This window comes from Ipomoea nil, unplaced genomic scaffold (genome assembly GCF_001879475.1).
Source record: "Ipomoea nil cultivar Tokyo-kokei standard unplaced genomic scaffold, Asagao_1.1 scaffold2694, whole genome shotgun sequence".
NCBI lineage: Eukaryota > Viridiplantae > Streptophyta > Magnoliopsida > Solanales > Convolvulaceae > Ipomoea > Ipomoea nil.
The window spans coordinates 1,891,597-1,916,364 of NW_017619122.1; the positions used below are offsets into that span (position 1 = coordinate 1,891,597).

The 24,768-nt window shown below is 41.1% G+C and overlaps 1 protein-coding gene and 2 long non-coding RNA genes across 6 annotated transcripts; 2 read left to right on the plus strand and 1 right to left on the minus strand.

Moving 5' to 3' along the window:
• Nucleotides 1-6,368: 6,368 nt before the first annotated feature.
• On the minus strand, nt 6,369-24,129 carry LOC109155139. The gene is made up of 3 exons (XR_002049860.1): nt 24,119-24,129; nt 13,972-13,978; nt 6,369-6,442 (listed from the first exon to the last, which is right to left on the minus strand). It is a non-coding gene; the product is annotated as an uncharacterized LOC109155139 (long non-coding RNA).
• On the plus strand, nt 18,705-21,725 carry LOC109155137 (protein S-acyltransferase 24-like). 3 transcript variants are annotated; one of them, XR_002049856.1, is made up of 5 exons: nt 18,705-19,065; nt 20,442-20,580; nt 20,686-20,785; nt 21,447-21,551; nt 21,653-21,723. XR_002049856.1 is itself a non-coding variant. In XM_019302872.1 (5 exons), exons 2-5 carry the CDS (start codon nt 20,457-20,459, stop codon nt 21,655-21,657), a joined length of 318 nt encoding a protein of 105 aa, XP_019158417.1. In that variant the 5' UTR covers nt 18,705-19,065; nt 20,442-20,456; the 3' UTR covers nt 21,658-21,725. The 3 variants fall into 3 exon arrangements, 1 of the variants encoding a protein (XP_019158417.1); XM_019302872.1 differs by having other exon boundaries at nt 21,463-21,551; nt 21,653-21,725; XR_002049857.1 differs by lacking the exons at nt 21,447-21,551; nt 21,653-21,723 and adding an exon at nt 21,233-21,431.
• LOC109155138 lies at nt 21,730-23,187 on the plus strand. Of its 2 annotated transcripts, none has more exons than XR_002049858.1 (5): nt 21,730-21,820; nt 21,886-21,972; nt 22,079-22,311; nt 22,414-22,483; nt 22,956-23,187. It is a non-coding gene; the product is annotated as an uncharacterized LOC109155138 (long non-coding RNA). The 2 variants fall into 2 exon arrangements; XR_002049859.1 differs by having other exon boundaries at nt 22,987-23,187.
• Nucleotides 24,130-24,768: the final 639 nt, after the last annotated feature.

Genomic DNA, 24,768 nt, shown 5'->3' on the forward strand with positions numbered 1-24,768 from the left:
GGACCCCTCGGAAAAGAGGAAGAGGTGGGCGAGGAGCCCCTATGTGGGCGAGATCGTGCGACACCTACACGAAAAGAGGCCGAAGAGGAAACCAGCGTTTTCACCGGCGACGACCTCTTATATGGCCCCCTCCCCCAACAAGATGCCTTGGTAATCAAAGTGGAGATCATCGACCTCCCAGATGGGTACCTCCACCCCCTCCCGCCAGCCGAAACATCATCACCTATAAGCTAGCTGTAGACCCTGCGGTCTGGCCAGGCCAACAACGCAAGAGGTTCCTCTCCGCGGAAATGAGGGAGTTCGTGAAGAAGGAGGTCAACACCCTCCTCGAAATAGGGCACATTAGGGAGGTAATATACCTCGAGTGGCTCACCAACGTGGTCCTCGGCCCCAAGTTTCCCACCTGTAGGGTGTGCGTGGACCACACCGACCTCAACAAGGCTTACCCCATGGGCTCCCTGAGGGGTTTGGCTCGCGACTAGCAATATCATTGTTCTAGAAAAGGTGCACCTAGCGACCCCACCCCTAAAGCCCAAAACTATTTTATTTTTTCAAAGGTAAATGTGGGGGATTGACCCCGAACCTCGGCATATGTTCTCCTTAGTAGAATTGACGAAGTCCAACCTCGCCTAGCAGAAGGAAGAGTTATCAACCCATGGTCGCGGTCGTGCACGACGACCCGACCTTGGCATTCCCTAACAGTAGTATAGGGGGGACGCCCCAGCTCAGTACTACCTAACGGAAGAACCTATTACGGGCTGACAAGGCTGAGGTCGAGCAGGTAGGTAAAACCTACTTGCTCCTCAGTTATACACTCAACAAGAGGTCCTATAACGACCCCCTACTGCAATGCCTATACCCTAACAAGGCAAAATCTATCATTGAGGAAGTACACAAGGGGACATGCTCGGCCCAGCCCCTCGACCTCGGCACCTGAGCAGATCTCCAACATAACCTGGGTGGAGGACCTCAAAATGTCCAGTTTGGAGGCTTACCCAGTCTTCCTCGTGCAAACTCGAGCTACCTATTGGCTAGACCACAGAAACAAGAAGACAAGCGTACTCCCCCAGGCGAGGTGGAGGCCAAGCTCGTTACTTCCAGGTCGACCTTCCGTGTCGAGCATTACCGACGCCAAGCTAAGACCTACCATGATAAGTGTGTCCGACCTCGTTACTTCTAGGTTGGCGGCTACATCTTGTGGAGGCGTGAGGTAGGCCAGCCCTAGGAGGGGGCAATTTCGCCAAGAGGTAGGAATGCCCGTACGTGGTAGCAGCCGTAGTTCGTCCCAGCAGCTACAAGCTCAAGACTCCAAGAGGAAAGACGGTAGATAGAATGTGGAACTATGAGCACCAACTCAAATATTTCCAATGATTTTGTTCTTGAGGTGGTCCGTCCCGTTCAATGAAAGTAGTAAAAATTCACCGTGGACTCATTTTCACTACTCGTAGAGAGGGGGTGGTGTAACACCCCGTGTTACGGCCTTGTACCCGGATTAATTATGAAATTATGTCCATTAACATATAATTAAAAAGGATTTAATTAGACTAGAATCCCCATTAATTAATTCATCTGGTCCACAATGGATCATGGGCCCTTATATCTACCTATATTGTACTTAACGCGTTGGAGTGGGTTGCCAGCATTATTCGTTGACGGTTGTTACACCGCATGTTTTCAGGTTCAGATCAGTATCTCGGAGTGCGCTAGTTGGATTCCCGTACTTAGCTTAGATAGTTGTAGTTTTCAGTAAGACGGCCTGCGTGCCTTGATTTGTACTCAATTATGGATCTATGGATTTATACTTTGGTCAGTTAGTTAGCCTGTGCATCTAAGTTCCCTAACTTAGATGTGGCATAGCACCCCGACTATTATGTTTCGTTTATGCTCTGTTTGGGATTTAACATTAGATTCGCATTTACTTTATAGGCTTTAAATATTTTAAAATTTAGGGGTGTTACAGTTGGTATCGGAGCCTAAGTTCGACCCTAGGATAAGACCCCAAAGGACAAGACTTTAGGGCATTAAGTTCGGACTCTAGGTACATAAATACATAGGATCTAGGAAGTCTAGGACACGAGGTGAGACTGTGAGTTTATCTAACATTACCTGCTTAACTTCTCCCTAATATATTCTGTGCTTAGCTTGAAAGCCCCTTATAAATTATAACACCAAGGTAAGGATGCAAGTCCCTAACTTATCGTTACGATCGGTGTTGATCCTGTAGACACCGGGATGGCCCTAACAAGGAGTCAGTCAAGAACCCCTGAACCTACAACAACTGACCAGGTCGCCCAGACACAGAGCAACGCCATCCTCCATATCAACAACCGACCACTGCCGCAAAACGGAAACTCAGATATAGCTCGCCAAGTCTCAAACCATCGCCCGCATATCTTCTCAGGGGAAGAAGATCCCACGACCCTTGAAGAATGGATCCGAACATTTGACAAGTTCTTTGAGGTAGTGGAGTGCCCGGAGGGACGCCGTGTGGAATTAACCTCGTTCTATTTCGGACACGAGGCCAATCTTTGGTGGGTTCACGAAGGACCTGCTTGTAAGAAAGAACCGGGATTCAACTGGGAATCCTTGAAGGCACGATTACGGGGACGGTTCTACCCCGCACACATAAGGGCAGCCATGTACGAAGAATTCCTCCACCTGAAACAGGGAGTGATCACGGTCATGGAATACCACAAACGATTCCTTGAGCTAGCTCGTTTCGCACCAGAATTGGTGCCTACAGAGGCGACTAAAATAGAGAAGTTTGTGGCGGGCCTCAACTTCGAAGCTCGAAAGGCTCTAACCATAAGTAAGCCCAGAACCTTTAACGAGGCTTAAACTAGCGTCGCCGACCTTTACCAGATCCAGCTTCTACAACAGGGAGTCCAAGAACAAATCCGCAAAAGGAATACCGGAAGTGGGGGACGGACTGTGAAAAGGACCCAGAACGACTCCAACGCAAGAGCGGCCAACCCGCCAAACCAAGGACCGCTTACGAGATACAACGAAGCCAACGTAAAACAATTCCTTTGCAGTAGATGTAACAAGGATCATAGGGGCAAGGATTGTATCGGAAACACCCTACAGTGCTTCAACTGCGGAGGAGAAGGACACAAGGCTTTCCAGTGTAACCAACCCCCAAGTGCAAAGCCCACGGTCGCGGTCTAATCGGGGAACGTGAACAATCGAGGGAACTACGGGGCACCTAGAAAGGTGTTCGTCATCAGTCGCACCCAAGCCGACCTCGAAGCCGAAGTTGGGATCGACGCAGAAAACGTAGCCCTAGGAGACGAGGACCATACGAACCAGTTGGAAGAGAATCCGGAAGAAGAATTCTGTCTATGATAGATGAACTACGAACCCTTGTAAACTACCTTTTAGTATAACCGCTTATTTAGTTCGATTATTTAGAACCCCCATACTTTTAATAAAAGCCAAGTTAATTAGTTCAATAAGCTTGAATCCCTCTTACTCTGCCCCTCGGATTGATTGAAGGATTAAATTCGTGCCTCCTACAGATCTATGAATCCCGAAACCAACACTCGGTAAGATCAATAGGTGCAACTAGAAAGCCTAATCGGGACTCTTCCCACCCTAAGACAAATGAATAATAGAAAACCCTCAAAAGCATAAAAGGAGTGCACAAAAAATACTAATATAACCAATGAAAATTAAACCCTAAGCCTCCCACTTAGAGAACCAAGCTCTTAGACCATGAGTGTTTCTTAAAACTTCAAGGGAACCCAACCCACTTCAAGGGAACCCAACCCTCTTAACCCCCACCAAATCCCTAAAATCCCTTCTTCTTCTTCTTCTTTTTCTTCTTCTTCTTCTTCTTCTAGGAAAAGTGGGCATTTATTATTCAGATTCTAGTTATGACTCCTGAATCTATATATATAGGGAATTAGGAAGCATTTAGAAACCCTACCACAATTAATATTACCATGAGAGATATTCCCGAGGAAACCTAGCAAAGGAATTTCCCTGCCACCAAACTTGGAGAAATCCATTGGAAGGAGATCTTAGGGAAGAACCTTAGTAGCCAAGGATATTCATTAGGGCTAAGAGGTAACCCATGTCTTACAAAACCTATTTTTCTTGCTATATCCTATTCATTGGCTCCTTTAATAATCGTACGTCTAATTATGTGATTGAGTCTTGATAGAGCCCTTGCATAGGATTTATATTGTGCTTATTTGATAATCTTGATGTTCTTGATATTGTGATTGATTATGTGTATGATCTTGTATTTTAATTATGTCTAGAACCCTAGGGTTTATATCGTGAATTTCGTATTATGATGTTCTTGGTATATTTAGGTGGGATTATGCATGATCGGGTGTTGAGTCTAGCCTTGGACTTGTATTTAGGACTTTGCATATAGATTTCTTGATGTTCTTGTGGTTCCGGATGTTCCTGAACCGTTATATGATTAGTGTGGAGTCTTGGCATGTTTAGGAATCGTGTTAGAACGTATTTGGAATTCCTGAACCCCAATTTTCATATCCAAAATTTTCTTAAATTTTTTTTCTTAATTTACAATTTACTAAACTCATAGCGGAAACATTAACTAATCAAAAGAAAATGGGTGTTACCGCCACACTTAGTCAACCACCAACCTAAGTGCTAAGGCTAAATTTACAACTTGCAATAAACAACTCAAGATATGTACTAGTATAAAAACAATTAACAATTCAACTGTCTAACTAATAAATGATTTCTCTAGGTGGTTCGCTCATTCTTATGCCCAATGCTCAAGCAAGAGTTCCTGCAAAAACATTTAAAGAATAGAAAACAAAGAAACACACAAATTCAGCATAAAGCTTGTAAGATCTACTTCACCCTGTAAAACATTTTGCACATAGCATGTAACACATAGGAGCAGATAGTTTGCATCTAGAATGACCCCTTAAACATTTTTATTTTCATCAATAATACCAAATCAGTATTTTTCACAATAAGAATTTTAGAAACATTTCAAACGTAATATATTTTTTTCCAAAATAGAGGAACACCAATCTCAATGGGCAGGGTCTTGTTTCATCAAACCCTAGTGTACAGTAATCACCCTACTAAACACTACACAAAATCCCATTCAATCTCAAATAATGGGCAGGGTCTTAATTATTTAAGCGCTAGAGAACAGTAATAACTTTACTGAACACTACGCAGAAATCCCATTTAAGCCAACCAAATAATGGGCAAGGTCTTATTCAATAAGCCCTAGTGAACTTCACTCTACTGAACACTACGCAAAAATCCTATTAAAGTGGAACAGAACTAATACCTTAAGTGTGCACACCCCTAATGGGTTTCCAAGCTCATTGGGTAGTAACTAGTCGTAGTAGTCAGGATACGTTTCCACTGACTACTACTCAACAGGGTAGATACCCTACTGGTAGACTCCGCTAACCACTCCTCAAAATAACAGGATTAAAAGTCCTAGTGAGACAGGATATGTTTCGATCCACTGCTCACTACTCAAAAATAACAGAGAGTTTTTAAGCTCACTATTGAGTCGGTATATTCAACCGCTCACTCCACAACAAACCACAAACTGGGTCATAACCCAAGTATCCAGAATTTCATAACAGGATACTAGACAATTCTTAAGAATCCATTTTTCTTTATCCTCCATCTTTATAAAAATGATAACATTACTATTATTTCTCAAGCAAGCAAATTCTCAACAATTCAAATAAGAAATTGACAGAAATTTTCAGAAGGTATAACCTGAATTGCAAAATTTACTAAGAAAAATCGGTAACACATTTCCACATGAAATTTTCCAGAAGAAAAAATATAGATTTTTCAATCATATTTTTCTCCACATAATTTTTCCCAAGTCAGTTTTAGTCCACAATATAGAGGTAGTACAAATTCTTCAAAATATCTTTTCCTCAAAATATTTGATTTCTCCAAAATATATATTCTCCAAAACATAATAATAAGTAAGTAGCATATGTACGTACAGTACATGTATATTTAAAAAAATATTTTTTTTAAAAAATAAATTGCTATATTCACACCCACATATACACATAATTGAACACGTGTACTTTTTTTTTTTTTTTTTTTTTTTTTTAAGCAATACGGCATAGTATAAACAAGTAATAGTTAAACATTTTGTTATGATGAAATGAATACACACATACGGCAATCACAGACATTTATACAATAGTTATATATATTTTTCCTATATATATATATTACACACATACGTGCGGCATCAATACATATTCTGTAATATACAATATATTTTTTCACACAATATATTTTGTCAGAAGGTATAACCTGAATTGCAAAATTTAATAAGAACAATCGGTAACAAATTTCTACATGAAAATTTTCAGATATGAGGGACACTAAGTCTAGATTATACACAAAAAATTTCAAGTCAATCCAAGGTCTACAAGTATTTTTCCCGAAATATTTTCTAACACTGCGCCAGACAAAAATTGAACTGGCAGCACACTGCCTCCACTTTCTGAAATATTATGGAAAAACTGAAACGTATTTTTAACCAAAACTTTTTACAAACATCAAATATAACAAATCTGGGTTCTCCAAAAAAAACAATGAAGCAAAAATAAGTTTAGGAAGCATTTTTCACGAATTTTTCTTTCCAGCTGTGCCAGTCAAAATTTTCTCACGCAATGATCAAATTGAGTAAACTTTTTTTTTTCCTTTTTAATCACCATATCACATATGCAGGGTTTTCAAAACATATAAACTCATATATCTATTCACATAATATAATCAAATAACTTTCCACATTAAATATCACAAATTCATTACAATCATGAATCACATAAACAGATAGGAAAAGTGATTTTTGATTTGGGGTAAAAGAAATTTTAGGGAACATAAATCTTACCTGAATTCCAATGACACAGGAAGAATTCCAATGACACCGAAAGGAAGAATTGGTGATGAAGGAGAATAGGTCGGCATCGGCTGCTGATTAGGGAATTGAGAAACGAAAGGTGGATTCTCAAGGGTTTTGTTTCCTTTGTTTTTGATGGGGATTATACCCCGGGTTCAGCCTCTCCGTACGTTCCGTGCTCCTGTTTGGGTCGGAGTCAAACGATTCGGGTAAATGGGTCAAAGTCAAACCCGTCAACCTTTGGGCCTATAAATAAGGCCTTAGCCCTCATTGTTAGGGGCTTTTCCTCTCCACTCTCTCTACCCTCTCTAGAGTTGCAAGAACACACGTTAATAAAAGAACCTTGCTTTCTTATATCTTTTGTTCCTTGTTCATATACTCCATCTTCTCTCTTCATTTTCATACATGTTCATGCATGTTCTATACACAATAGAGTACACATAAACTACTCCATCTTCTCTCTTCATTTTCACATGTTCATGCATGTTCTATACACAATAGAGTACACATAAACTTCATGGGTGAATTATCCACATCAGTTTTCATTCGGCAGAATACTAACCTAGGTTAATTAAGTATTAGGCACAACTAGTAATTATATATCTATTAGGCTTAAGCTCACATATGTATATTGTAGTTTAGGTACATATTAACCTATTAACATACATAACATATATATTAAAACTTCAACCGTACAGGACTAATATATATATATATATATATATATATATATATATATATATATATATATAGTAAAACTTTATATTTATTTAATAAAAACATATTAGTTTGAGAATTCTAAAATTAGATATTATATTATATTAGTAATATGAAGTTAAGTAATAGCAATAGCCATAAAATAATAGTAGACTAATCTAAAATAGTTTTGGGTCTCATAAAATAATATCTATGTCAAAATAATACATATAAAATAACGGGATATTACAATCTATCCTCCTTAAAAGGATGCTTCGTCCCCGAAGCATAACCATAAAACAACAAGGGACAAGAGAGACTCAACCCATTACTGGCTCTATTATATTAACCATAAAACAACAAGGGACAAGAGAGACTCAACCCATTACTGGCTCTATTATATTGTAGTAACTGTTCATATACTTTCTCAACCTACTGAAACACAAAAAATCAATAACGCCTCCATTGAGGCTTGAACTCATAATCTTCCAAATAGAAGTCCAACCCGAGTACCATTAGACCACATAGTCCTGGTAAGTACATATTAACCTATTAACATACATAACATATATATTAAGACTTCAACCGTACAAGACTAACACACACACACACACACAGATATATACAAACTTTAAGTTTATTTAATTAAAACATATTAGTTTGAGAATTCAAAAATTAGATATTATATTATATTAGTAATAGTAATATCCATAAAATAATAGTAGACTAGTCTAAAATAGTTTTGGGTCCCATAAAATAATATCTTTGTACAAATAATACATATAAAATAACTCGGTATTACACTCGCCCAAGGCGAGGACGCATCAAGGAGGTCATCTCATGATGAGCTCGCCCAAGACGAGGACACGTCAAGGTGACTATCTCATGAGCTTGCCCAAAACTAGAGCGCATCAAGGAGATCACCTCATGAGCTCGCCCAAGACGAGTACACATCAAGGGGGCCGTCTCATGGGCTCGCCGAAGATGAGAACACATCAAGGAAAAATGCATGAAAGAAGTAAAGCGAGCGCATAAATCAGAAGTTTCATTCACAAACCAAGGAATCCAAAATACATGGCGAAAACATATAGGAACACTAATCTAGGCATATGGAGGGGAGCTCGGCTAGGGGTGCTCAGTGCTAGCTGGGTGCTAAATGAGGGCGGCCATGTCACCAGGTAGGTGAGTGTCCTCTAGGCGAGGAGTCAAGGAAGGGTCTCCGCCACGTGCCTCCAGGGGACATCACCAACATGAAGGGAGGCAGTCCCATGTAAGGATGCACGAAGAGGGGTTGCAACAAGTAATTATTCTTGTAATTTTGAGTTGGATTTTGGTTCGGGACTACTCTCCTTCGCTGCAGAAGATTCGCAACTCGGAGAGTGGGGTATTGATGATGGATTTATTAGAAACGGGCTTAGGGCAAACCGACCCGATGAAAAAGAGGAGATGTGATCTTGGAGGCTAAGGGCGACCTCGGTCAAGTTCGACTTGGCTGGGTCGACCTCGGTTGGGGCAGCTACGTCCCGATGGGTCTACGTTGAAGGGCAGCCTCGGTTGAGGTGTCCTCGGCCTCGGGCGTGTGCACGCGGACCCGGTCAAAGGGGATCCAACCGCCCACCCTATTCTCATGGAGCGGTTATAGGGGGCTTTGTTATAAAATCATTCAATTTCTTGTCTAATCTTTACATTTTCCTTGTAATTCTCCTACAAACTATTATGAATACAAGAATTGTCTCCGCGACATATATTATTCCTTGTCTTTTATTACTGTATTATCCATTTACTTTATTATTAGGTTTAATAATTCGGGCTACTCCGAGTTAATTAAATCCATCAAGAACACTACCCTCTTTAATTTCTAAAACCACTTTTACCTCCTTAGTAACTCCTATAGTTTAAGAAAATCCTCATTCACGAAAGATGTACAATAACACTAATTTCTTCCCTTGAAAGGATAATTTCAAGTTGTATCTCTCTCCTTGTAGAATCGTAATACAAACTTAATTTCCTTGTATGATTGAAAATTCAAAAACCTTCCCAAGGTACATTGCATGAATAAATGTTTGTCAAGATCTCAATCAACTCCCTTGATTCTTTCTCCAAATTAGCCTTCTAAAGATTATTTTTAAAAAAAAAAAAAAGGTCATGAATAAGGTAATGATCAAACCATAAGTTGTTTTGACTTTGGTCGGGCAGCCGAGTGGTTCAGAACACTTATTTGCATGGGGGCCCGAGGATATGCCCGGGATCGACCGAACTGTTATCTGCTACCAGTTGGCTGTGGATCCCGTCGCTAAACCGATCAAACAGAAGACTAGGCATTTGTCTTCCGATCGCCGGGAGTTTGTCCGCGAAGAGGTGAAGAAGATGGCCGCGATCGGGCACATTCGCCCGGTCACTTATCCCGAGTGGGAGGCCAATATAGTGTTGGTTCCTAAGCCTCCATCCTGGAGAATGTGCATTGACTTCACCGATCTGAATAAGGCGTGCCTGTTGGATCCTTATCCCCTACCAAGCATTCATCAGATAGTTGATGAAACGGCCGGGGCCGAGCTAATGAGCTTCATGGATGCTTTCAATGGTTATCATCAGATCATGATGAACCATGAAGACGAGTGTATAATGGCATTCATCACGCCTGATGGTTTATATTGTTACCGGGTTATGCCGTTCGGCCTACGCAATGCGGGACCCACATATCAGCGCATGACCGACATGCTCTTTGAAGACCTGCTAGGCCAGACCATAGAAGCTTATATTGATGATATGCTTGTGAAGAGTCGGGACCGAGCGGACCATACTCGTGATCTCTGACAGTGCTTCCAGATTATGCGAACGTACCAGCTACATTTGAACCCGACCAAGTGCACGTTCGCTGTACAGACCAGGAAATTCTTAGGCTATATGATGACGAAGAGAGGGATTGAGCCAAATCCCGCCAAAGTTAAAGCAATCCTCGACATGCAACCACCCACAACCGTTCGGGAGGTGCAACAGTTGACCGGGAGATTGGCGGCCTTGAGCAGGTTCCTCTCGAAGTTGGCTTAACGCGCCTTACCATTCTTCAAAGTGCTACGCAAGGTCAACGGATTTGTGTGGGACGATGAATGTCGTTCAGCTTTCGATGATTTGAAGGAGTATTTGATGTCCCCAATTGTGCTGTCTAAATCCGAGCCCGGGGAAGAGCTTGACGTTTACTTGGCCGTGTCCGATCGGGCTGTCAGTGCGGTGCTATGCCGGACAGATCCGGAGGGGGTTCAGCGACAGGTTTACTATGTGAGCCATGCGCTCCATGGTCCGGAGCTTCGCTACTCCCGTCTTGAAAAGATTGTTTATGCCTTATATACGACGGCGAAGAAATTGGCTCCTTATTTCCAAGGACGAGTCATACGTGTTTTGACGGACCAACTGATCGGAGCAGTCCTTCGCACCGCTTCTTCATCCGGACGCTTAGTCAAATGGCCGTTAATGTTGACACAATATGCTATAGACTATCAACCGCGACCGGCTATCAAAGGCCAGGCTTTGGCCGATTTTTTGGTCGAATGCACTGCTCAGGATACTCAAAGCAGCTTGGTGGACATTGGCCACCGGTGGGTCGAGTAGTAAAAAGGGAGCGGGCGGAGGAGTTGTGATCACGAGCCCGGAGGGGTTTAAAGTTTACTACGCTCTAATGTATCAGTTTACCCCGACCAACAACGAAGCAGAGTATGAGGCATTTGTCAATGGCCTACAATGCGCTCGGGATTTGGGGGCTGATTATATCCGAGCACAGATTAATTCAGTGTTGGTGGTGGGGCAAGTCCTTGGTGAATATGAGGTCAATGGAGAACGATTACAAGATTATCTTGACTTAGCGATGGAGAAACTGAACTTATTCCGGGCGTATACTGTCCGCCATGTTCCCCGACTGGGTAATGCCGATGCAGATATCCTATCGAAGCTAGCACAAGATGCACCTGAGCATATGTCTAAGATTGCTCGCATTTTGGTGATTCCGAGACGCAGTATTCATCGATTATCGGTCATCTCGATTCAACCGGCTGAAGAAACTTGGATCTCTGACTTAATGGACTATCTGCTGCATGACCGTTTACCGGACGATCCGCAACGGGCTCGGAAGGCGAAATTAAGGGCACCAAGATTCCAAGTGCAAGATGGACGCTTGTACAGACGATCGTATGGTGGTCCTTTGTTGAGATGTTTGAACTCTTTTGAAGCAGACCTAGTCATGAACGAGTTACACTCGGCATATGTTCGTCGCACCAGGGAGCTCGCTCGCTTGCTCAGCGTATCATGGTGATCGGGTATTATTGGCCGTCCATTCAGTTAGATTGTGAAAAGCTTGCAAGAAGTTGTGAAACATGTCAACTTTAAGCTCGGATGCCTGGTCGTCCGGCAACCTTTTATCAATCGGTCACGACTGCAATCCCGTTCGCTCGATGGGGGGTGGATATCTTGAGGCCTTTTCCGCAATTGTCCGGACGGCGGAACTTTGTTATAGTGGCAATTGATTATTTCTCAAAATGGATTGAGACCGAGCCCTTGGCCACGATCACTTCTCAACAATGTGCACGGTTTTTATGGCGGAATGTGGTCTCTCGGTTTGGTGTCCCCGTTCACTTGATAAGTGATAATGGTCGATAATTCGTGAGCCAATATTTTCAGAACTTCTTGGCGATAATCGGGACAACTTCGATCCGATCATCGGTAGCTTACCCGCAGGGAAACGTTCAGGTGGAAAATGCCAATCGAACCATCCTGGAAGGACTAAAGAAGAAACTGCACTCAGCTGGTCGTAGTTGGGCCGAGGAGCTCCCGTAAGTGCTTTGGACATATCGCACGACCCCTAGAGAGGCAACGATGGAAACACCGTTCGCTCTAGTCTACGGCGCTGAGGCGCGCCTACCAATCGAGGATTGGATCCCGACGGCTAGAGAGCGGTCATACAATGCCGAAGGGAACGAACATTCTTTGGTCGTGGATCTAGATGGTGTGGAGGAGAAAAGAGAAATCGTGGCTAGACGCATGGCCGAATATCAAAAAAGAGTGAAGAGTACTAAAGACGTGCGGGTTCATCCGCGGTACTTCCAGGTCGGAGATTATGTACTGCGATGACGAGAGGCGAGTCAACCCCTGGAAGGAGGCAAATTATCCCAGAATTGGGAGGGACCGTATCTGGTCACATCGGTCGTTCGCCCGGGCACTTATCGATTGGAAACAACAACCGGGATAGTGATTGATGGCACATGGAATTATGAGAATTTGGTCTTATTTCGACATTGATTTTGTTATGTAACTTCGGATGGGTTAGGGGCTCAACCTGCGAGTGGGCACGCCCATCTTTTATTTTATATGTAAAATTTGTATGTCCGTCTGCGTACGGGAATAAAGTATGTATTGTCGATCTATGATTGCTCGCTCGTCTGTGCACGGCGGCTCAACCGACTGTCAAGATGTGTAAATAGCAAGTAGTTCGGCTAAATCCATTTCGGAAGTTATTTTGATTGTGAAATATTTGACCAAAACTCAGCATCAACGATCAAGTTGGGCAAAAGCCCAACGACCACAATGTCGCTAAAACTTACCCGATTATACCGGGATCTAAAATTTTTAGTTACAGCCGATACAGGTACACACCCCTCACTCGGCACCGACCGATAGGGGTAAAAACCTAACAGATTTTGAAGTCTTCTACATCTCATCCGGGAAACTTATAACGTCCGGAAGAAAACGCTCTTCTTCGGCTGACAATCGTGTCAGGCCATCGTTCGGGAGAACAGGGCATCCGGGATCTGCCCGATCAACCTACCTAAAACACTCTCGCACTCATTCGTTCCTCATGTGTCCGGTAGTGTGGCGGCTAGGGAGGGTAATCAAATTAATCAATTGATTACCAAAATGAAAAAGTTCATAAAAGACAAAAACTAAGAGAAGCAATTCATTCATTTAAAATAAAAGTTTCCCTATACAAACGGGACTGGGCTCCCGACTGAGTTAAGTTTACAAAACTTAAAACGAAAATTACAAGGTCGGTCGGGGACTACACGCCCTTCCCCTCATCTTAGTCACCGGTGCTCGGTTCGGCTGCAACTCCAGAGGTGGACGGCTCGGTGAAGGGCGTCGGGCTAGGATCGGGAATCTCGTCCGGAAGCGTGGTTAACACCGCCTTTAGATCTTCGCCCTCGAAGACCTCCTCCATTATCGACCGGGTCTCTACCCGCATCGCCCGTTGGTCGGACACATCGGCCCAGTGACCGGACGTCCAAATCTTTTCTTCCCCGAGCTTATTCTTCATCAAGGCTCGGAAGAATGTGTCGGCGTAGACTCATCACGGCAGAGGAACTTCGCCAACCCTTCCAGATTGCCCAATCGGGTCTTCAGTTCACCTGCTTCCTTCAGCGCAACCCGAGCGGCCTTCTCAGCGATCGGTAGGGCATCCTTTGCCGCCTTCAGATCTTGTTGAAGCTCGGCGTTTTCCTTCCCTCGCCGCTCGGCGACCTTCTTCAAAGCCTCGGCCTCGTTGGCCAACAAGGCTCGGTATTGGAGGCTCTGAATTGCTCGGGATACCTACAAAAATAATAAGTTAGCTCGAGCGACTAAAGTTGAAAATAAAGTTGAAGATGCAATAAAACAAACCTCGACCAGGTCTTGAGCACCCCTCTCGGCTATTTGCGCCGGTGTCCGCTTGCTCCTATCCTCCCCGACCGGCTGTAGATTGTTCAGCCGGGTAAGGAGAGACTGTTCCCCGCTCGAGACGACTCCGCTCGGAGGGCTTTGTTTGCGACGACTCCGCTCGGAGGGCTTTGTTTGCGACGACGCTTAAGAGCGCCCGTCTCTTCTATGTCCTTCCCGGATGCTTTTTCCTTGCCTTTTCGTTCGGGGGTTCGGAGGGCTAGTGGGTCGGTCGTGGTATCGCTTGGAAGGGTGGTGGAAGCACCGAGCGGTTGTGCGGTAGGGACAGAAACGTCGTCGGCTTCTTGCCCGGCCGATGTCTCGGCTTTAGTGGCCTTCTTCCCGAGCGTCATCTTAGCTCGGGGGGCTCGGGGAACCCGCGAGTTGGACCCATCTCTGCAATCATAAACCATAAGGTTAAAAATAATAACAATCAATCGGCAGGAAATGACCGGGAAAGTATAGTTAGTGTTAGACCTTCGTCGGTCGGTTCGGCTTGAGGCGCCGCTACAGCAATCGATACGCCCATCGATCGAGGTTTATACTTTCGCTCTTGGTCGTTTCGAGGCGGCGGCAATCGGGCGTTGTCTTAAGCCTCCCGCGTTCGGAAGATCTTATACTCGTAGTACTCACACGATATGCGGAAGGTTGCTTCGCGAAGGGCCCGGGTAGCTGGTGGTTGCACTTGCTTCCTGTAATGCGTCCCCCACGTCCGGTCGATCGGGAGAATCCATGGAACATACTCGACCGAGAATATTCTGTTCTTCCATCCTCGGTTATTCCTGGGTAGATCATCGATCGAACACAGGTGATCCCGGGATTGAACCATTAGGAATCCGCCACCGTACTTAGCCGCTAAGGGCTTGACCGTGTAGATATAATTAAACAGCTCCATCAAGCACGTAACGTTGTGCCGAGCGCAGATCTGCGGAAAACACGCCAATATGCGATGGGCGTTCGGGCATATCTGAGCGGGCAAGACCCTGTAAATGCCTAAGAAGGCGGTCAGCAAGGGAGAGTAGGGGAACGTGATCGGGGCCTGCAATGAGTCGAAGTGCATCCCGATCCATTTCCCTTGGTGACGCTCTTTAATTCCCCCGAGGCTCCTACGGGTGTCGAATTTTACCCGGCCGCTTAGCCTTGCTGAGATCTTCGCAGCTTCGCGAGTCGTTAAAAGGCACTCCTGCTGCTCAACGCTCTCGCTATTGAGGAAGACGAACTCCGGTTCTTTGGCTATTGATGTGGCCGGTTCTTCATCGACCGGATCGGGCGTAGCTTCTCGGTCGCGTGAAGGAACGTGAGCTCCGTGATCGGTCCCGATGGTGCTCGTGGGCGTTTCTCAAGCGTGAGGGGAAGAGGATTCACGGCCGCTTGTTGAGGTGCTATCGCTATCGCTGCTTAAGCCGCTTGAGCTGGTCGAGCTTTCAGACCTAGAAGAGCTTTTTCGTTCGGGAGTGGCCTTTGATCTTCAAACGACTTCGGTAACTTCGGGTGAGGATGCCTCTGTCATCGTTTCTTCACTAACTTCCTCGATCGTGTTATCGTAGTCCGCCCCCGAAACGTTTAGGTTATCCGAGTCTGGCATATCCCCTTCATAAAGGAGATCGCCGTTTCAGCGGAAAGGGGTCGGTTACTTTTGGTCGGGGTTAGTGGGGTGCTAGAACTGGCTGTTATATGAGAAACTAAGAAAATAAAGAAGTAAAAAGAGGGAAAAGAAGTGACTTACCGGTAAGTGAAGCTTGTCGGGAGGTAAAAATATGTTGCTCGACCGATCTACAGTGCTGCTTGCTCGGGAAGCTCCGATTGATTCTCACAGAGTTGTAAAAGTTGAAATGAACCTCAGGGAGACCTATTTATAGAAGAAGATTTGGCGGGAAGTCGCCCACTTGCGCGATTTGACCATTACAGACCCCAAAATTCCTGCAGACCGATACGTGGCGCGACTAGCAACAGCTGGGCGGTCGGGATCGAAGCCCGATTGACAAGGACTTTCCATCCCGTCCAGTTTTTTCCCGGGCAGTTCAAAACGCCCCGGGCTGGGGGGCTCTTGGTAGGATATATCCCGACCGACATAAGATAGATTCTTCTTGTAGTTTGTGCAGGATCTTTGGGTCGGGCGTCGTTAAAACGAGGCGGTCGGACCCAACCGGTAGACTTCCCGACTGGTGTTATTTCCCGGTCATCGTGCCTTTACTTTAAAAAGAGACAGAGATGTTGGAGAGAGGCACGTGGCAATATGAGGCGTTGGAAGAGAAGGTTCACCGGGTGAAGACGCGTGGACGTTACGTGGGTTACATGCCGGTAGGCCAGAGGTTTGTCTCCGCCCAAAGGCTATAAATACCCACGGCGGCTACAGTGAGGGGGACTTTTGGAACGACCAATAGGCTATTTACAAAGCAGCCCGACCGCAGTCAGTCGGCCCTCGGGATAGCCATTTAGATTGTATTGGGTCACCTTCTGATTAATAAAATAACCTTTACTACTACTACTCGTTCTCATTTAGTACTTAGACCGCATACACGTGGATATTAGTACTATCAAAAGTAATTTCCAATTGGGCTCGATTTTACCCTATCACAAATTAATTGGTCCAATCTCCCCGCAGTTAGCCTGAAATTCTCTATCCTATATATACATATTATTTTTTTGTTTAAATTGGAGGCCATGTGCGGTCGCGCATGTTAGACATGCTCAGAGCTGCCCTGATTAAGTTGAGTGAAATTAGGTCAAGTTATTAAAATTTTGACCGTAAAATAACATAAGACAAGATTGTGTTAAAAAAAAAAAAAACATAGGACAAAATTAACAAAATATACATAATATAAGCGTAAATTTTTTTATTTAAAAAAAATATTGATGATGATATTTTATAAATTAAATATTGAAATAATGTTTCAAAAAAAATCGAAAATAACTTAACTAACTCAATAATTTGAAATAATTAATAAACATACTACTAATACAATACCATTGAGTAATTGAGAGTTTTCCTCATAATACTAGTACAACATAGTTTACCTAGTACATACCTTTGAGAAATTGAGAATTTTCTTTCTTATACAAATAAATAAGTAAATAAATAAATAGAGCTAAAACAAAGTGGATTTGACTCCGAATAATTAGAACTTGACAGCTAAGGAAGAAGAATGTATTGCTAAATTAAATTTAGGTAGAAGTGTTAAATACGTCTATCTACTACTGCGAACTAAATTCCCTCCATGAACTAAATTAAAGTCTAATTAGTCACACTTACCAGCTAAATTTGTTCGATTAACTTTATTTACAGGTTGCTAACCGGTTGCCTATTCAATTATTAAAAATAAAAAATAAAAAATAAATAAAAAAAAAAAAAAAAAAGAATTTCAGCCACTGCCTGTCTGACGAGGAGAACTGGTGGTTGCGTATTTCACAGACAGTCGTGGCTGTCCGGCGAGGACAGCCGAATAACCACGGCTATCAAACATGAGGTCCAGATCTGGACCTCAAACAGCCTGCATAAACCGACGTCCTCGTTCCAAACGGCCTTGGACGGCCTTGGCGGCCGTGCCTATTAAATTTGTTCAACAAATTGGTCGGACAGGAAGAGCAGGTGCCAAAGGAACAACTTACACATTCTTCACAGCTGTAAATGTGAGATTTGCAAAAGATCTTAAGAAAAGTTTTTTATAAGTGAAATACTATAAAAAAATCCCACCTTTTAAAAACTTATATTCACTTTTTTCTTTGCAAAAATTTCCTCAAAATCCATTACATAGATGATCTTTAAAATAAAAAATAAAAACGTCACGGCTTAAAGCATTGTGAAAATCCCATATGACACGTTGACACCAAATGAAAAAAAAAAAAAAAAGAAACAAAAAAAGAATATACTCTACACATGCATTTTTCTTACCATGTGGGAAAAATGGAAAAGAAAACGGATAATTTATTCAAGCTTGATAATTTTTATTATTTATTTATTTATCAATTTAGAAAGTTTGGGCAGAACTTGCTAATTAGCTTGCCTATTAGACCAGGGCTTGTCTCAATTTGAACTTTATCACTCCTATAATTTTGATGAACACATAAAATTATGAAAGTAATATATATTTATCTAATTTTTTACCATTTAAAATAATTTTGTCTAATTAATGTATAGTGATTAAGTTAATTGACCCGATATTTTAAGGTTAATGTTTACTTTTTTTTCTTCTTATTTTTCCTCATAAAGCTTTGATACACTGCTGGAAATTAACAATTTTCTGACCACTTTTCCGACCACTCAAAAAATGGTCGCAAAAAGTGAAATTATTTTAATTTTCCGTCGAAAGAGTGGACTGGGCAGAAAAAGGTTGGAATTTCCGACCACCTTCTAATTTGTGGTCGGAAATGCTTAAAAAAATAGAAATTATTTATTGTATATATTGGTAAAGTTAGAGTTTGAGACCCTTAAGACTTAACCCTGATTTCATTTCATTTCCGCCCCTCAGCTGTTCTTACTCCTCTCTTAAAAAAGCTCTCGCAACTGTCTCTGAGTCTATCGCCTAGACTACCATCGCTGCTCAGCTCTGTTCATTGCTCAGTCTTCTCCCTTTGCCCCTCAGCTGTTCTCAGTCCAACGCTTCGAATCCTCCATTCGACGATGGTTTCCTGAATCCGTTTGCTGACGAGCCGATCTTTGTTTCGTCGCCAATCTACGCTTCTGAAGGCTCCTCCGATCCGAAAGATGAGAAGCCGTTCGTAGATGCTTTTGCGACGTCTAATGCACCAGTTCTGCCGCCGCCATCGAAAATGCAAGAGGAGGGATTTGCTCTCAGGGAATGTAGAAGGTTAGGCATTTCTACTGTCTTGTTGATTTATTCGCTGATCTGTTGCATACTCACATCCATTTCACTTCTCTTAACTGATTTTGTCTAGATTTCTTTTAGGATTGAAATTTTATACCGATTATCTGTCTGAACTTATTTAGCTTACTGCTTTATTTAAGATTTGAATTTATTTACTTTGTTCTGCAGAAATTTTACTTCTCTAGTTGTTTGTTTATGTTATATGAACTTTTGTCCAAAATCTTCACTGAGTTTACAGTTCTTCTGCTCCTTCCTCCTTTAGTTTTGCTTGGTCAGTGGTTTAGGGTTGCTTGGTTGCAGGGTTCGGTGGTCTGTTGCTTGTATGTTAATCTTACATAGTAGTTACTTCCACAGCTTTGAAATTAGTTATTTAACTATCTTATTTGTGTTTTGTTTAGTCAAATTTTTGGTTTGTGAAGTCTAAGCAGCATTTCTTGGCTAGAATACTAGCATCTCCTTTAGGTCACCTAATTTTAGAGGCTCATTGTCATTATTGATTTATTAGTTAACCAGTACTATGAGGAGACATAGGAGCTAGATAACCCTTGTGTTCTGATTTTGATTCCGACTCAATATGAACTGAATTGTGGTTATCTATGATCTCAGTAATTTTTTTTTCTTTTTCTTGCAAGTATTTTTTATTTAAAAATATAATTTTATTGTATTTTTTTACTAGTCTACAAACCAGTACAACCCCAAGATTATAGTTAAAGATTGCTTGGCTACCATAAAAACATCTGGCCATTTTACAGATAAGCGGAAAAAGAGATCACCTGGCTACAATAAAAACATCTGGCTACCCCAATATCATTTCTTTGTTCCTGATTTCAAGCTTTCCCAGTTTGTATCAGCTCCAATTGAGTTTGGCTTCACCTGCTAGACTTTTTCTCCCACAATTTTTTTTTTTTCATTCTATTTCATTACTTATCAGCAACTTTATAAATGTACAATGTTCATAAGCAGATGGTAAAAATTATTATGCACTTAACTTACAATATACTAATGCCTATAAAGATCAATTTCTGTCAGTTCTTACTTACACATTCCGACATCCCTTATTCATGATCTGATTCTAGCAAACCAAATCTTTTTACTTTGACTTATGTTCTAATAATTGATAGCTTAAATTCATTTTATTATTATTATTATTGTTGTTGTTGTTGCTATTATCATCATCATCATCATCATTTTCTACTTCATCATTATTATTTTGCAAATTGTTTCACACTCTCAGCTTATTGTAAGTTTGTTTCGATGTTTGGTTATAAGATGAGATAGTTTGGAGTGGATGTGATTCTTTGTGGCACAACTTTCTAACAAAGATCCTAAATGTTTCTTGGACAAATGTGGTTCTGCAGGGAAATGCTAGAAAGATGTTTGAAAAACGTTGTGATGGGAACAGCCGGCTTGGGAAAATTTCAAAACTAGGCTTTGCTCCTATACTATGGTGTATAATTTTTCTACTACTTGTAACATATATCCATTCAGTCATCATGGGTAACTTTTCATGCAAACTTTTTCTTGTTTTTGTTTTTATTAAAACTAATTAATTACTTTGACATGTGATTAAATTCAATATTTACAACTATGTTTGATTCACAGCTCCTACTCTACCAAAATTAACTGCTGGCGGTGCTTTATTTGCATGGTTGGGTGTTTTCGTTGCAACTTCTGGACTAGTTATGTTTTATAGGTGTAGCAGGTATAACTCATGATCTTTTGTTGGCTATACATACATTGACGAGCAATGCTTACATTGTGGCAATGGCATGAAATGACTAACTTAACCATTTTACATTTTTCATTTTATAAACTAGTTGTTAAGCATTCATCTGCTGTCATTCTTTCTGTGTTCTTACTTCCAATGTAAAAAATTTGTTGTTGCTCACTCTCTAAAACAATTCTTCGATTAATTTTCTTATGTTTCAACTTAGAAAAAGAACATTGCTTCCTTTTTTTTTTTTAAGACAAAAAGTGGGTGTATTTATTTTAAAATTTCTATAAAGTCTCACCAAAAGAGGGACTGTAGGAATAAAAGTGGATGTATTATTTATGCTATGTGAACAAATTATGAACTTATTATTCATACATTTTTGCCCTAATGAAAGAATTCTCCTTTTATTCTGTTTAACACCTTTCCCTTCCCTAGATTTTCTGTCATTTTACAGTGCCAGGTCTTGTGAAATACAACTAATTACACATTTGGTGTGCATATTTGCTTCATGCTAATTTATTCATTTTTTACTTATGGTTTCACCATTTATAATCAGAAACATCTGTCTACTTCATTTTTAGTCTTGCTCTCTGTGGCTCATTTTGCATCATTATACCCTAGATAAAATAGGAACTAATTATACATTTAGTCTTGCTCTTCCACAGCTTTGGATTTCTTTTTCTTGTTCTTCTTTGTGGAAGCTTGGCTGGGTGCTGTATCAACATCCATAGACTCATCTTCATCTCCAGTAGAGGTAAGAACAGTGATACAGTACTCATATTATTAACACAATTTGAGAATATAGAATTATTCAAATTTTAAAATATTATTAAATTAATGTTTACTATTTTCTAGGCTAATATACTGAAACATCGCAAATGGATGTACAACCGATTGATGCCAAGAAATAGGGCGGCGGGGGGGGGGGGGGGGGATCTGGAGTCAGAAAATGAGCTTCTCCGCACTCAAAGAGTAGTTGTAGAGCATGTAGCAAACTCAGACCAAGCAGATTCAGCATTAAAGGTAACAACATGCCGATATTTATTTCTTTCTGAGTAGTGTTGAATGTAAAACTTCTATACAACTAGCAAATTGAAAACGGATACCAAGTTCATGAAGATGTGAAGACAGAGGAAGTGCAACAAGTGACAAAAGTGGCGCAACAAATAACAAAGGTACATTAAACTTCCAAGTGATAGTTTCCATGGAGCTTCGGAGAGCTACTGCTATCGGATTTTACTGTTTACTTATAATAATGAGGAAATCTGTGACTGTCTGCAGGATTCCTATCCTCCCTTCTCTTTAACAAAACAAAGATCACTGACAGATAAGCAGGAGGCAAGTAGTAAAAACATATGAGAAGAAAGAAGAAAGTAGCACAAAAGATATCTAAGGTAAGCTGAATTGGAGGAAGGGAAGCAAGACAGAAAATGAGGGATCAAGATTCGGTCACTTCTCACACTTCCATGGAGAACTGTTGTTACTCTACAACTTGAGAGTGGGAGGCCTTCCTCGTATGGATTATATAGCTCAATTCCAACTTCTCATAATGGAATCTTGTGTATTGCTTTTATTGCTAATTCTCTTGCATAACCAGTGTTTATAATCTTTGACAGCTTTGTACATAATGTCTTGAAGAGGTTCTTATTTGAAGAGACAGATGAATCAATCAAAGGCTTGACTAAGGTAACCTACTACTCCATGGTACATGAGTTTTGAATAAATCTTATTTAGCATACCATATCCAAGGTTTGAGTTACAATTGCCTTTTGTTTATACTTGAGAAATTGCTTTCATTTGACCTTGATAATAGTACTTTTATTTGGAGTTTTTGTTGTCCAAGACTTTAATAGTTATTAGCCATTTATGGTTTAGAACTTTATATAGATGCTTATACCTCATTTGTAGTACCACTTAAGAATAGACCAATAGTTAACAATTTATTAATTTATTCTCCTGAAATTAGTATTTTTAAATTTGGGTAAAAGCTAAAGCTTTGTTATGTCTGAATGAGTTGGTTGATTCCATGTGTTTAACAAATGAGGCAATGATGTTGAACTGCATTACTCCATTTAAGAGAGCTCTAACCATGAGTGCAATTCAAAACTGAGATGAAAATGATAAAGCTAGCTTGTTTATATATTTCTGCTTCTTTCAGCTGCCTAATAGTGAAAATGCCTAATCTGCAGAAGGACAATGGAAACACTGATGATGGAACAAGCTGCTTCCATACTGCAAATGTGTCCTGGGAACTTGTGTCTTTCCTGTTTATACATTTAGACTTAAGAGACTAATAGAAATGCCATATTTTGACTTGTTTTAAATTTTCAATTGTATATTGATGAATGAATTATCTTCAAGCATATGAAATGTGTATTTTATGTTTTTCACCAAATAATATATATATATATATATATATATATATATATATATATATATATATATATATATATATATATATATATATATTTCATTACAGAGGATTCCTCTGTAGTGAAATGAATTTTTTTTATTGACTGCGTCCAGATTTCCGACCACCAAAGTGGTTGAAATTTTCGACCACCGGTGGTCGAAAAATCTGGACGCACCTAACTATTCTGTTGGCCATTTTTTCCGACGTGTTTAGAAAAGTGGTTACTCTTTCCGACCACTCTCTCTGGTGGTTGGAAATAGCTAGGGGAATTTTTCCGAATACCCAAATTGGTCGGAAAAGAGGTCGGAACAGGCGTTTCCAACCTAATTAAGGCTGTTTCCGACCACTTTTCGGTGGTCGGAAAATGACAAATTTCCAGCAGTGATATATATATATATATATATATATATATATATATATATATATATATATATATATATATATATTGTTGGAAAAAATAGCTTAAAATAACATAAAATGGCATATTAAGTGGCTATTTTGTGGTACAATTATCAGTGGGGTCCACTTCCGATTTGGATCGGGTCAAAGTGGATTCGGGTTCTTCGTAGTAAGACGAAGATATTGATATATTGTACGCTCAAAACGGATAATGGGTGAATGAGATATTGATTCTTAAAGTTGACCCATTTGAGTTGGAAAATGAACGGAAAATGTGAGCTTTTGTCCCACATTGGTTTGGGAAGAGAATTTGCCCCAATATTTATACATGAGCTCTTTTTAAGCTTATTGAATTGTATAGCATAGAGGCTCTCTCTCGCGCGCAGGGGGGTGAAAATCAAATCCCAAAAATGAGATCGAAAAGGCTTGGATCAAGCCTAATCTCGTGTGCGCGATTTTCCTATCCGAAAGTTAGTTGGTGAAATGGTTTCACTAATTCGTGGTGAAACAGTGAGAAATGGTTTCACTGTAATGCAACTTTCGTGGTGTGAAATGAAACAACGTTTCTTGTTTCGTGTGAAACAATTGTTTCGTGGGCCACCTGGGCCACCACGAAACTTGATCATATGTTTCGTGTAGTAGGCCGAAACTACTACCTAGGCAGAAAGTTTGGCCTGAAGCTCTTGTTTGTGACTGTTGGGATTTAATTCAGCTGTTATGGGATTAATTCTTTGAGTTAATTTCAATTTTAATTTTTGAATTAACACCCATGTTAATGGTTACCGTTACAAGAGTTGTAGGGATGCCCTTAAATGCCATAATAAAAGTTATTGACTCCTCATTTCCTATATAAGAAGGGGTAGAGTGCAGCAGAAATTTTCAAAGGGAAAAAAGTAACAAGAACACACAAGAAAAATTATTTTTCCAAGCCTCAAAATACTTCTGCTTCTACTCCATTCTTGTAGCTGTGTTCGTCCCGTGCTCTAGTTCGCCGGGTTCGTTCGTTTGGGTGCTCAAACGTCGAACCGTTGTACGTTTTATCCTGGGAAGCCTAGGCCACAACGCTCCTAGCACTTTTGGGAGGTGGCAAATAAGGTTTTAAGGAAACAGAGGCATCTTGCCTAACTCGTACATTTCTTTCTTCTTCTCCTTCTTTCTT